Source organism: Macrotis lagotis, chromosome 1 (assembly GCF_037893015.1).
Source record: "Macrotis lagotis isolate mMagLag1 chromosome 1, bilby.v1.9.chrom.fasta, whole genome shotgun sequence".
NCBI lineage: Eukaryota > Metazoa > Chordata > Mammalia > Peramelemorphia > Peramelidae > Macrotis > Macrotis lagotis.
The window spans coordinates 459,138,359-459,153,072 of record NC_133658.1 but is presented as its reverse complement, the minus strand read 5'-3'; the positions used below and the strand labels follow the sequence as shown (position 1 = coordinate 459,153,072).

The window sequence follows — 14,714 nt, the reverse complement described above, 5'->3', positions numbered from 1 at the left end:
CAGAATAACTGAAATTGGAAAAAATTAAAAGGTCTATCCTAGTCACCATGAATGTACTTTGGTGTATGGATAGAACATGTTATAAAATATGTTACTCATGATCCTTTTCAAACCTTACATACTTCTGTGTAGCATAAATATGCATATGCATGTGAATGAATGTTGAAAAAATTGTAAAATCAATAGAGTTGTAGTTAATGTGGGACAATATTGATTGGGGTAAGATTAAAAAAAACAGTACATGAATGTAATGAAATATTCCTGCAAAAAGAAATGCTGACTATTATTTCTATAGAGAAAGTAGAGAGAATGGCACCTTATATGAACTAAAACAAAGACAAAAGTGGACCAGAAAAACAATAGACATAATAAGTCTGACAGTATAAATGGAAAAGAGAAAAACATAATAACTAATGCTCAATGCCATGAAATTATAATTGACTAGACTGGAAGAAGCATCTTTCTTTTAGGTTTTTTTTTTTTATACAAATGTGGAAGATTGAGGATCAAATAAGTATTATTTATGCTCTGGAAAGAAATAAAGAAGTTTGGCATTTCTTCTACCTCCCTCCCACATTCCACCCCTGCTCCATAATATAATTTCTCAGAAGCTTCCTGATACTAGTGTCCTGGAGTCTGTCTCTATCTGTTTTGTACATCATAGCAAGTTGATGGATCACCACCCCATTCATTCACATGACTACTCTGAGAATAAGATATTGATATCTTGTTAATTTAATATATTGATTAATGGGTTAGGGAAATCTTTTAAAGGCAAGTTGTTGGGACAGCTGATGGCACAGGGAATAGAGCACCAGCCCTGGAGTCAGGAGGACCTGAGTTCAAATCCTGTCTCAGACACTTAATAATTGCCTAGTTCTATGGCCTTGGGCAAGCCACTTAACCCCATTGTCTTGCAAAAATCTTAAAAAAAAAAAAAAGGCAAGGTTTTAAACAATCTATCCAACAGCAAAGCTAGTTCTAAACATACAAACTAGAAGAAATAAACATTAATAGATTGCCTATCTTTCTTTTAAGAGCAGGAAAGGTTTCCCTTTTTTTTACTCAGTCTTTGAATGGTCTAAGTTCACTCGAAGTCAACTTACTAGACATCTCACCCCCCTCACCAGCCCACAGCCACACAGGGAGGGCAGGGGAGGGGAGGGGGACTGATTTTAGTAACATCTTCAAGGAATATCAAATATTTAACAAATATTTATTAAGTACTGCTACACACCCACAGGACATTAAAAATAATAGCTCATTCAAAGACCTAGAAGACATGTGCCCCCTATGGTTTTGTATATAGTTTTAGAAAAATACTTAGAAAAAAGTACTCTATTAGAAATACTACCTAAAAGGTGATTAAATAATGGGATTATATTGTTCATGAACACACACACACACACACACACACACAGACATACACAAACACGCAGAGAGAGAGAGAGAGAGAGAGAGAGAATGAATAGCAACTTATAACCAAGTCCTTAAGGAGCACTCTCAAAAGTACAAATTTCTTCCCAGTAGAGCAAGAAACTGGACAAGAAAGCTTTTTAAATTAAATTTTCTATTTTTTTCACAAACCTATGAAAAAAGGAAAAGAAATATCTTGTAATAAATATGCAGTCAAGTAAAACAAATTCCATCATTAGCTGGTAACTCTATATCTTTGTTACCATTCTATCTCTCTTTACTATCCAGCCTGCCCAATCCTCCCTGCCTTTCGGACTGTTGTTGCCCTGTCCTCCCTCTCCCTCCCTCCCACCCACCCCACCCCACCCCACCCCCCGTCCCCTCTCCCTCCCACCCCACCCCACCCCACCCCCGTCCCCTCTCCCTCCCACCCACCCCACCCCACCCCCGTCCCCTCTCCCTCCCACCCACCCCACCCCACCCCCGTCCCCCTCTCCCTCCCACCCACCCCACCCCACCCCCGTCCCCTCTCCCTCCCACCCACCCCACCCCACCCCCGTCCCCTCTCCCTCCCACCCACCCCACCCCACCCCCGTCCCCTCTCCCTCCCACCCACCCCACCCCACCCCTGTCCCCTCTCCCTCCCACCCACCCCACCCCACCCCCGTCCCCTCTCCCTCCCCACCCACCCCACCCCACCCCCGTCCCCTCTCCCTCCCACCCACCCCACCCCACCCCCGTCCCCTCTCCCTCCCACCCACCCCACCCCACCCCCGTCCCCTCTCCCTCCCACCCACCCCACCCCACCCCCGTCCCCTCTCCCTCCCACCCACCCCACCCCACCCCCCCGTCCCCTCTCCCTCCCACCCACCCCCACCCCACCCCCGTCCCCTCTCCCTCCCACCCACCCCACCCCACCCCCGTCCCCTCTCCCTCCCCCCCCAGCCCCATCCCCCTCTCCCTCCCCCCCAGCCCATCCCCCTCTCCCTCCCCCCCAGCCCATCCCCCTCTCCCTCCCCCCAGCCCATCCCCCTCTCCCTCCCCCCCAGCCCATCCCCCTCTCCCTCCCCCCCAGCCCATCCCCCTCTCCCTCCCCCCCCAGCCCATCCCCCTCTCCCTCCCCCCCCAGCCCATCCCCCTCTCCCTCCCCCCCAGCCCATCCCCCTCTCCCTCCCCCCCAGCCCATCCCCCTCTCCCTCCCCCCCCAGCCCATCAGTCCCTTCTCCCCCTCCCCTTATTGCTGCCTTATTGATCTTCTGTATCATAATGGCCAGTGATTAACAAAGTATGCTTTATCAAGGACAACAATGGAGCACAGACATTTCCCAAGGCAATAGGAACTCTTTCAAACTTCAAAATACTAACTTCCCCCAAGTTTTATTTTTTTATGCCCCTATCTCTCTGATCCAACCAAATTCCAGAGATGGAATTCTTGCTTATCTAAATGAAAACAAAACTAGAAAGGATCAAATCAATGTGTTTCCTAACATAAAGTTCAGAAGGATCAGTAGATTATTTAATTTAAAAAATGATTCTTCATTTCCCCTTATTTACTTGTATTGTGATTTAGGCTGCACATTAGAAATAATCTGCCACCATGAGGAAGCACACCCAAATGGTGCGCTTAAATATTTGGGCAAAAGCAATAAACAGGACTTTGTGCTATGTATTCTGGAGTAGGTAAGTTTACATTAGATCTACTTCCTGCCCTAAAGGAACAATCCCTCAGTTCCATAAAAGTTACAAAAGTTAAAGAAAGAAATTGTGGATTAAGGCCACAAGAAGGAGGTTTAAAGAGATGGGCCTAATGAAAGAGATGAGCCCTGTGTTAGGCTTTTTATCAAAATGCCAAAGATAGGATAAAAGATGGCAAAAATAACCAACAAATGACAAAAAATAGAAGAGAAGGGAGTTGGAGAGGGCATTCAATAGGAGGACCAAAAACCATTCACAAAATTAGAAATTCTAAGATGTTTGAGAAGTTGTCAGTGGAGTAGTCTGGCTGAAACAAAGCATTTGAGTAAGGAATAGTTATTAGTCATAAATAAAACATTTTCATAAATTGAAAATGAAATCTACATGGGAGCATGTCCCAAAGACTTCATTTACCAGTTCAAAAATTATTTGTTTTCAAAATTCTCCCCTCAAATAAAATAATGAAGAGCTGCCTAGATATGTCCTGTACCTTATATTCAAAGAAATGAGATTATGGAAACATAAAAGATAATTTCATAATTAAGAAAACAGTCCCTGGGGTGGCTAGATGGTGCAGTTGATAGAGCACTGACCCTGGAGTCAGGAATATCCTAATTCAAATCTGGCCTCAGACATTTAATAATTGCCTAGCTGTGTGGTCTTGGGCAAGCCATTTAACTCCATTTGCCTTGCAGAAACCTTTTAAAAAATATAGTCCCTAAAAGATGAAGTGATTTGCACAAGAACAAGTATTCTTACTCTCCAAAACTCTTTCCATGGTATTACACTGCCTCCTTTTCCCAAAGTCAGAAATCTTTCCATTGAATTATTAGGTTGCTTCCAAGAGAAGAGGAATATCATATTTCTTATTGAGGACAGTTATCCTCACTTTCTTTTCAGGATATAAAACATTTACAGCAAATTAGAAAACAAAAGATTCATACAATATTAATTTGCCTGCAGTTAGTTCACTGCTATTTAATGTCTGACTCAAAGTCTGCCTTGATGTTTTAATTAAGTGATTTTAATATAAGGCATTAATAGGACCCTAGAAGCCAAAGATTTATGGTTGTTCCTTTACTATTACATACTAAACATGAATGACTTTATAATAACCTCTGATAGGTCATAAGTCATGTGAGCATGGTGAAGGAACATATGATACTTGCAAAAGAGTTTTAAATAAATATCATGCATGGAATTAAATGGAATGCATAATACTTCTATTTAATCATAGTGTCACTACAAAAAAATTTAATGCTATCTTCAACTGGGAAAGGTACGCATTAAATTATTCCTGAAGCACTCGAAAGATTAAGGCTTGTAGATTCAGGATTATATTATAATTAAGTAATAATGGATAAGGAATCATTCATTTTTATTAAATAATTCAATGATCCTGACAGACATTGTGATAGGGGAAAAAACATTTATTTAATGTAGACCACTTTTTTTTGTAAGGACACAAGGAGGCTATGCCTTAGGATTTGGTTGATCCAGAGGACCATGGATGGAAGAAGTTCAGTTTATGGAGAATTTGGTATTACTTTAGTTTGGCAAAATTCTCACTGCTCTGACAGATGTCTTTCTAGCTATTTCATTATTAACTCTGCTTAGAAGGATTGACTACTTTGTAGAGTCATTTTTGGTTTATGCTCCACATGAAAAGATACAGGTACCAAGGAAAGAACATAGGCACATGCTGAGGTTATAAAGGTTTCATTTGGTCTTTATAAAGTCATTGACATACTTAAGTAGGCATTAAATTATAATTTTTAGAAATGCTAACTTTTTTTATCTTAACCTGCAATTTCACAGATATTAATGAACTCCAAGTGTACAGGCCAAAATCTATTTAGCAGCTTACAATGTTGAGTTCCCTAAGGCACTAAAAGCTAACCAATTTGTCAAGGTCACTTAGAAGGTGTCAGAGGCAGAGCCCAAATTCAGATATTCCTGAAGGAGGTCTCTCATTGGACTTGAACAGATTGCAAATCAATGATGTTTTATGCATAATTTTGGATTCATGATCATTTGAAGAAGAGAGAGAATCCCAGGACAGTTGTTTCAGTGGAGTATCTATTACTAAATATCATGTGTTTCAAAAATAAATCTATAAATTATTAATAATATTACCTATTCCTTAAAGCAAGTTATATATTAGCTCCCTATTTGCCAAAAGTTGATTAGGAAGAAATAAGCATTTATTAAACTCCTATAACAGTGCTAAGCACTTTACATACATTATCCCATCTGAACCTCACACCAACTCTGTGAGGTAAATGCTATTATTATTCCCATTGTATATTTAAGGAAATAGTCACATAGTTAAGTTTCTGGGAATAGAAGTTAGTCTTTATGAGTCCAGGTACAATTCCAGAGTTAGTTCTCATTACTTCTTTTTATTACAAATTCTTGGGAAAAAGTAAAAGAAAAAAAAAAGAAAAGCTTAATGGCTTTACTAATTCATACTGCTTCTCAAATTAAGCTGAAATTTCAAGACTTTTTGATATTAGTAAAGTCAATTTTTACATATCTTTGGGAAGAAAAGAGATTAATGAGTGAAAGCTGTAGTTTGGAGAAAAAATAAGGAATAAATCGATAGACTGAGCACCTTTGAGGCTTCAGAACTGATGTAGAGATACAGGATTTATCCTATAATGTTTGCTGATTTCACCTACCTTGCCTCCAGTATCTGAAGGAAAAAATGAATAAGCTTAAAATTAACCGTGCCAATTACTCAGTTCTAAAAAGACATCACTTGAAGGAAGCATTGAAAAGAATTCAAAATTTGAAATATTTCCCAATCAGTAACTGAGTCCAAATACCTTCTTTTGCAGCTCTCCCATGTCTGAAGGGATACTTTTGCTTGACTCTGAATGCACCCATCCCAAGGTGGTGGACAAATAAATCTCAAGCAGGAAGAAGAATGATCTGAAGCTTCTTAATTTCATTATCTTGAATCTGTGAGGAATAAGACAGTCATCAAGCCATGTCACTTGAAGAGACACAGGTCACTTACTTGGTGATCATATTTTAGCTTCAATAATAATAATCATGACTAAACCACAATCACAAAGTCAACAAGCTTATCTTTGTTCAGTATTGTGTGCTAAATACTAGGAACACACAACACCCTCAGACAAAAAGATGGTCACAAACAATTGCAAAAACATGGTCCCTACCCTCAAGGACCTCTCATTCCAAAGAGGATGACAATATGCTAATAATGATATAGATGCAAAATATTAATGGTATAGGGGCAACTAGGTGGTGCAGTGGATAGAGCACTGACCCTGGAGTCAGGAGGACCCGAGTTCAAATTCGGTCTCAGACAGTTGTGTGACCATTGACAGGTCACTTAACTACAACCCCTTTAAGTTTCTTCTCAATCACTTCTAAGCTCTGATCAAGCTGTCTACCTCTACTGATTTAAAAATACTGCCTTGGATCAGGAATAACTTCAGATTCCTAGAAGAAACTAAGTTCATAAAGCCAAAATTTAGAGGGATACAGTGGTCAGACAGATCCCAAGTTTGATTTCTTTTTCCCAGCTTCAATTCAACAGATATTTTTTTATTAAGTATGTATTATGGGCAAGGCAAAGTAACAAGTGGGAGTATTGAACTGGGCTGAAATTTGATCTATAACACAAATTAGTTATGTGACCATGGACAAACTCAGTTCTCCAGGAAATTTTCTAAGATGTTAAATTACAGATAAATTACCAATCTACAATTGTAGAAGTAGTTTCAGAAGGGAGTGGGGGGGCATGGGGGAGAAGTGTTTGTTCTGTATGTATGAAAAGTGCTAGACACTATGGGCACAGATGCAAGTTTTTGCTATTCTGAAAGAACAAATTATACACTACAACTTATGCACTATATATTAACATATAGTTAGATAACAATACATACGTTTTGACATTGACTATGTCCCATGTACACTCTTACAGCCTAAATCACATTCTAAAAACAATTTGGGTTTTTAAAGCTGAATTTAAACCATACTATTTTTACACATTATAAATAAGCTTCACGATAAGTCCAGGTAAAATTATTTCCTCAAGTCTTTGAACACTTATAGCTCCTTCTTCAAGACAAATATAAAGTTCTCAATGATAGACAACCCATAAAATAATACTACCACTTGAGATTTGTGGCCCATCATCTCCCAGAGTGCTTCATAGTAATTTTTCATACAGTGCTTCATTTTTATGCTAAGTGTTGAACTAAGAAGGTCAAAGATAACTCAGGAGCTAGTTTTTAAAATGGCCCTTCTGCCTATCCTGATTCCCTCCTTCAATGGATAAGTGAGAATTAGGTATGTGAGAAGCTTTATATTCTAATCCCAGCACCTCCATCCACAAGTACCCAAGTTTAACAGAACATATATTGAGCACTTAATTAGGCACTGTCATGGTGCTGGGGATACACAGATAAAAAGAACTAATTTTTGCCTTCAAAGTCAAAGAAACCTCAATGTTACAATTCCCTCTTTCTGATTTTTCTCCTTACATGAAAGTAGGTTACTAGCCATAGAACCAGAAGATTCAACCCATTTATTTCACTTATGGGAAAACTCTAGATTCAAACCCCTTATTGTATTTATAAGCAAACTCATGTAGGGAAAGGAAACAAGTGACCAAGGTAAAAGGAGCAGGGACAGGAATAAAACCTATGCTCTCTGACTCAAAGTATGAGTTTTTCTGATAGCACTAGGAAGGATTTATATCTAAAAAACCTAAGAATTCCATTTCCAATTTATTGTTGCTATTTTTATGAAATTAAGGCTTCCTATGCCTCCAAATCAAATAATATTACTTAAGGTTATTTCAAAATAAGACCCCATTCCTTTGTCCATATTTACTTTACAATTCTACCACAAATTGCTAAATTGGATATTTCCTCATTATTTTGATGAGCTGCATGGCAACCTTTATTTTTATTTAGGAAGAAAAAAAAAATGAGGAATATCAGGCTAAAAATGCCTTATATTGACCTCTAGTTTCTACATGCAATTTTCACAGAAAGTTTTTAATAATTTTACTGTTCCAAACAAATTAAACATGGCAAGAATTTCAGACAAACCTTGCAGCAAATCATAAAGAAGTTAAATTGCATTTCCTAGTAATTATCTACTCAATCTTTGATTAATACTTCCAACATTTGATGAATGAGGTGCCTAAATGATTCTATGCATAATATTTAAGTCTATGACATTCTAATTATGCTGAGGCTACACTGTGGAAAGGAACTCCACCCCATCCCCACATCTTAAGAATGATTTTTCAGCTTATCTCCCTTTTGTCAACTTAGAGTTTGACCCTTGAACAATTACAATGATACCACAATTCTAAATCTCAGCTTCACATGGAAAGTCATGGTGATATGGGGAGGGAATAAGAAAACTTAATTTGGGGGCAGCTAGGTGGTACAGTAGATAGATTACTTGCCCTGCAGTCAGGAGGACCTGAGTTCAAATCCAGTTCCTTATCCTCAATTGCCCTTGGACAAGTCACTTCATCTCTATGTTTGGCCTAGGCAAAAAGATCATCCTAAATCTTTGATCCTATGAACACAGAGCTTTTGATTCTTTGCCTATGAGCAAGAACAATGTTTATTTTCTCTTTAAGATCTTTGCAAAAAGACCAAAATGAAATTTTCCTTCTTTAGGTAGAAAGCAGAAAAGAAATGGCAAAGGATTACAAGAGTTAAAAAAAAAAACACTTTCTGTATGTCATAGCCATAGAAATAAAGTAAAACCTTTTCTCAATCCAAGAAGAATTTGTGGGATTGACATACAGAAATATTCTACTCCATAAGCAAGGTTAGTTATGCAAAAAATATTCAGGATAGTCACATAGATTTTTAAATAGCATCTTAGTTTTAAATAAGCGATTGGATATTATGCCTACTCAGCATTTTTTTGCTTTACTTTTATGGCCCCTATATTCCTAAAAGAACAAAAGTGATTTTCCAAACATATAGGAGTAAAAAATTTTTCACACACACACACACACACACACACACACACACAGAGAGAGAGAGAGAAAGAGAGAGAGAGAGAGAGAGAGAGAGAGTTTGTGAAGATTGATTGGGAAAAGATTGCATTTAAAACCAGTAAACCAGAGGTTCTTCAGATGTGTAGAACTGTTTTGAATTATTCTGATATGTGGAAGAAAGTAATGGATAATGAAAACAAGAAATTGTCATTAGACTTATTTCTGCATCTGACAGGATGTTCCACAACCAGGAATCAGATTACTAGTGATTATCACAAACCAGATACATGATTTTGAGTAAATCATGTCCACTCTCTCATTTTCTTTCCTTTAGAATGAGATCATAATCCCTTTCTAGTCATAACCTCATAATCAAATGGAATGGTAGTGATATCCCCCTCCAATTTGTACGAAGGCTAGCTGTAAATTTAAAAGCAATTATTAAGCATAAAGTTTATTACAATGACCAACTCAAAAGTGATATATAAAAGTTCAACTAGGCACTGAAGAATCAAGCACAAGATATCAGAGGGCTGGAGTTATCAATATCAGCATGCGGTGATCTGTCTTCACAGGAAATCTTAAAGAATTTAGAGTTGAAAGGGATCTTAAAGATCGCAAAACCAAGTCATTAAGTCATTTTGAAGATGAGGAAATACAGACCTTATAAGATTAAGTGATTTGCCCAAGGTCCCATAGGTAGCAATTCATAGATTTTCTGAATTCAAACCCTTCTTCATTATGTCAAAACACTACTCTGATCTTGGGCTTGTCCGTTGTACCCTCTGTGACCTAGGTTCATAGATATAGCATATTTACACAACACTTTAAGGTTACTTGCAAGACACTTTATTATTTATCTTATTTCATTCTCACAACAACCCTACATGAAAAGTATTCATTATAATTACAATTGTCTTTTCCCTTATGCCATGGGAAACTGAGACACTTGATTACACAACTATCAAAATCTTAGAGGAAATATCGATATTTGGACTGCTTATTGATGTTAGATCCTTCTTATTCTTTCAGTTGCAACATGTTTTCTAATCAGTGATATGTAAGATAGTTTGTAGCATTAAAAATATTCTAGTATGCTAAGGACAAAAATGCAAGAAGGAGCCCCCTTTCATCAAGGAGACTTCCTGGGAAGCGTTTATGCAAATCTCAATCATGCTAGAAAAGTATATACAGAAAGAACTTCGGTCCTTTCTGAAGTTTCTTAAATCAACAGGCTTCCTGCTTTGGTAAGCCAAGGAGAAAGAAAAAAAAAAACTCACAGAAGCGACATCTAGAGGATCAAAAGGCAGGGAATTTAGCTTCATTTGTTTCTCATCCCCAGGTTATCAGGATAAGCTCATTTCCAAGAGCTAGCTCTCTCACCAACCCAGTCCAGGTCTTCTTGGCTGTACGATTCTTTTTAGGTACCTAGAACTGACAGTCGAACCACGCAAACCAAACACTCTGAAGGCTTTGCCAACAAAAAGGTTTGCTTGAGGCCAGTATGCTGTCCCACTATTCCCTGAAAACGAGCCCATATCTTGCTAGTTGTGTCTGGTTGAAGTAGTCTTAAGTGGTGTGCTTCAGAACTCATTTAGTAGGCTGAGCTCTTGCCTGGGCTGCTCTTTAACATTTTGGGACATTTCCTGGGGCTCGGGGGTAAGAGGAACAACAATCCCTATTCTCTGAGATCAAACTTCCTGCACTTAAGCCCGAGTAGCAGAACTGAGAGGCATCACACCTCCTTTACCCCAACTGGGTATAGAGCTCAAGTCAAGGAAGAGAGGCGGCAAAGGGAGCCGCTGTGAAGACAGATCACCACATGCTGAACCTTGGGGCAAAGCTTTGTAAGGTGGCCTTGGAAAGGAAACTGCTGGACCACAAACCCGTCGGAATCAGAGCCTGCCTTGTTTGGCCTTAACCTGACCTTTACCTCTCTTGACTACTATCTCCTTTGAGCAAACAACAGAGACCAAAGAGAAGTTGCGAAAGGACAGAGCCCTGGACAAAGAGCAAAAGAGTGACCCTAAAGCAACTCCAAGCCCACGGAGTTCCAAGGACTGCTTCTGGCTGCAAATCCAGTCTCCTGGCTAGTCTGTCTGTCTGCTGCTGATGCTCCCCACCCAGTCGGGATCAGCCTTCCGCCGGAGTGGGAGCACAGATCTCTATGTCTGCAGCCACCTCTGGACCCAGATGGTGCCGCAGGGCATTGCAAGGCTCCTGCCGCTCTGCGACAGGCAGGCGCGGGGCTCCTCTGCCTCCAGACCCCGAGATCAAGCACTCTGGAGCTACCCCGAGTCTCCCTTTAGAGTGCAGCCACCTCCACCGACAGGTCAGCAAGTCGGACCTGCTACCTCCCTCCCCAGTACCCGCTGCGCATAATCCCTAAAAGGGCAAAGGTGCTCAGAGGAATGGCGCTGCCGGCCTGGGGTTGGCCTCCAGGGGACCCAACTCCGGGGAGGTCACCCCCGCGCAGAAAGCCAGAGCGTCAGCTGAGCCCAGCACACTTTCAAACCCCAGCCCCGGTTCCTAACCACAATCGTCCGCCAGTCTAAGCCGCAGCGCACACAGCGGCCCCTCTTACCTGGAAGGTCCAGGGCTGGAGGAGCCGCGGGACAAAGGTGAAGCAGGGAGACAGGAGGAGGGACTGACCCAGGACGGGGGTGGGGTGGGGTGGGGGGATGGAGAGAACACCTCTAGCACGCGTCCGGTTTATTGGGGCTCGCCTGTCTTGCAAGGCTGGAGAGGGAGGCTGGCTGGGCTCACCTCGGCCAGGCGACTGACAGAAAACGGACTGGAGAGGAAAATGCCGCTGCCGCTGCTTGAAGGCTGCCCTATTTCTGCTGGCGGGCCCAGAGCTGCGTGACGTCACCGGGCAGAGCCCCCGCCCAATGGCTGACACCTGTGCATCAGGCTGGTACCCGGGGGCTGTTCTGCAGCCAGATCAGCCAGTAAGTACAACCATTTCCCCGCCCTAAACCCTGTCCACTCGCAAATGGAGAAGTTTCCAGGAGCAGCCCTTTAGAGAGGCATCACAAGAAGAGAACTGAAAAAGAGGACCCCCCCCCTTGGGGGTGCCAAGTTGCCCACTGGTCTCCGGACGTTTGCACCTTCTCCGGGTGCACTCTGCTTCTGCTCCATTCGAGTCTGGCTCTAGCGACTGCCCCAACATCAGTAGGAACTGGTTACTGTGGTATAGTTTTCCCAGATTGTGCTGTCCTGGGTGAAGCACGGCCCTGAGTCAGAAAACTGTCACAGAGCCTGAAGTCTCAGAATTCTCATCTCACCTCACTCTTTGCCCCTGCTCACTTTCGACACACAATATGATAAAACTGAGTCCAAGAGAAAGGAAGGGACTGACTCAAGACCCTGTGGTCAATACAAGTCTCAGTCAAAATCAGAATGCAGCTCTTAAGTCCTCCAACAGCAGTACAACAATTCTCTATTTGTTTAAACTCCTGTTTTGAGCAAACCTTTACTAAAATTCTCAGATGCCTAAGTCGTTCCCATTATAGTGACCAAGATCCCCAAATGGCTCACAATGGAGGTGACCCTTGGTTCCCAATGTCCCCCCACACACACTCTAAGCTCTGCAAAATCTTGAATCGAGTCAAAAAAGCTCAGAGTACAGGAACATTTCTTAGCTGAAGGATGGCCATGAAACATAAAAAGAATTGTAGCCTGTGTTCTACAAAGAAACATCCATGCAGTAGAAATTCTTAGAAGTACTGAATTAACAAAACCCTCTGCTGGAAGATATGACCAGAATTGGGACAATGATTCTTCACTGCTCTAGGAAGGAACAGTGGTAAACATATTCTACAGGCTATGAAGAATACACACATTTGAAAAAATATTCTTTCATGCATACAATACTCCTTTTATTCTGCTCTGATTTTCAACTTCCACTTTACCTACCTATTCCTACTTCTATTGAACAATTAATCATTGAAAGACACATTTGAGTAATATTCAGGCTAGATGATCCAGCAAACACCCTGACTACCAGTATCTTTTTTTTTTCTTTTCTTTCCTTTAAAATTGCCACTTGAGTAGTCACATTGATTAACAGTGGTAAGATTTGTATCCAAGGCTCTAAACCCCAGTCCTAATATGTGTTCTACTGCTCCATATTTTGTTACTTAAATGTTGAATCAAATTAGACTGAATTTTAAATTGACGAGGATTCCAATAACTACAATTTCAAAGTCTAGCATTCTCTCTACTATATTGAGCTTTAATGGCCCAAGGAAGAATATTTATCAAGAGCATGGTCTCACTTCTAATCTTCTGTTGAGGTTCCTTCAGGGATTTACCTGCAGTCTTCCAACTTCCAGGCCTTGCCCTCCCCATCTCCAGATTTAATTACCTTCCCCAAATAAGATTGCCTCAGGTTCTTTTTATATTCCAAAATCACAATTAGTTAATCTGACTAGCTGTACTAGTTCTTCCAAAGAACATTTTCCCAAAGGTCTTTGGGGATAGTGTGCTACCTTCACTGTCTATCCTGGAGGAGTGACTTTGGATGGCGTTTTGGTCAGCATATTGATATTAATCAGCCTTTCAGTGTCCCTCAAATTATGAAACTCAGTACAATTCCTTGGGTTTTGCTCCATTTAGCAATGAAGACTTATCATTGGATCACCTCTCTCTTGTAGAAAGAACTGCAGTTTATGGGGAAAGGTATGCATGAAGATTGAAGGCACCTAACCAGATCTGAAAGAGAAAAAAGGAAAGTGTGGGAAAAAAATTGAAAAAAGGTAGCTTTAGATAGAGGTCAGGAGACTAGGTTATCCCATTGAATTACTCAAATCTCTTCATTTCCCTGGGTCTCATTTTTCCTATATTTAAAATGAGGGATTGAATTAGATGATCTCCACAGAGGGCCCTTTCAGCTCTGACCTATATTGCTCTACCTTCAGTGGTCAAATGACATACAAAAATTGAGTAAGCCTCTGTCTTTTGCCACAATTTATTTTTCTAAGACTTATGACTGAGATTCAAGAGAAGAATTTTCTTCAGTTATTTTTTTTTGCAAGGCAGTGGGGTTAAGTGTCTTGCACAAGGCCACACAGCTAGGTAATTATTAAGTGTCTGAGGTCAGATTTGAACTCAGGTACTCCTGACTCCAGGGCAGTGCTCCATCCACTAGCTGCCCCCTTCTTGAGCTATTTTTGAGGAAGACATTACAAACTCATCTTTAGATAAGAAATAAACCCTGACTTGGTTAAAGAAGAGATGGAGATATGAGCTTGAGGAAAGAGAGGGAAGAGAAGCTGTGAAAAAATAAAAATGTCTTTGACATTTTTTATTCTTACTCCTGAATTTCTATTTAAATCTCATAGCACAGGTGAGATCCACAGCCGAAAGATACAACTATCAGGTCAGATTTGTCTGAAAAATCATTCTGACTTTTAAGATTGTTTCTTACATTTGAGCACAACTACAATTTCCAGACTCAATTTCAATGATATAAAAAAATTTTATCTTTTATTCTGAAATCATGATTCAGAGTGATATGTAAATGAGGGGCCTTGGGAGGATAAAGGCCTGGAGACTATACTATTTAAAGAGTTGAGTGGGGATTAGAATTAAAGAT

At 40.5% G+C, this 14,714-nt stretch overlaps 1 protein-coding gene across 4 annotated transcripts in view; it reads right to left on the bottom strand.

Moving 5' to 3' along the window:
• The window catches only part of FSTL4 (follistatin like 4), an 821,307-nt gene extending 809,318 nt beyond the window's left edge, over positions 1-11,989 (bottom strand). The window contains exons 1-2 of one of the 4 annotated variants that reach the window (XM_074213575.1): positions 11,882-11,989; positions 5,940-6,075 (exon numbers count right to left, since the gene is read on the bottom strand). In XM_074213575.1, coding sequence (XP_074069676.1) covers positions 5,940-6,065 — 126 coding nt within the window. In that variant the 5' untranslated portion in view covers positions 6,066-6,075; positions 11,882-11,989. The other 3 variants (XM_074213577.1, XM_074213574.1, XM_074213576.1) reach the window with 3 other exon arrangements.
• Positions 11,990-14,714: the final 2,725 nt, after the last annotated feature.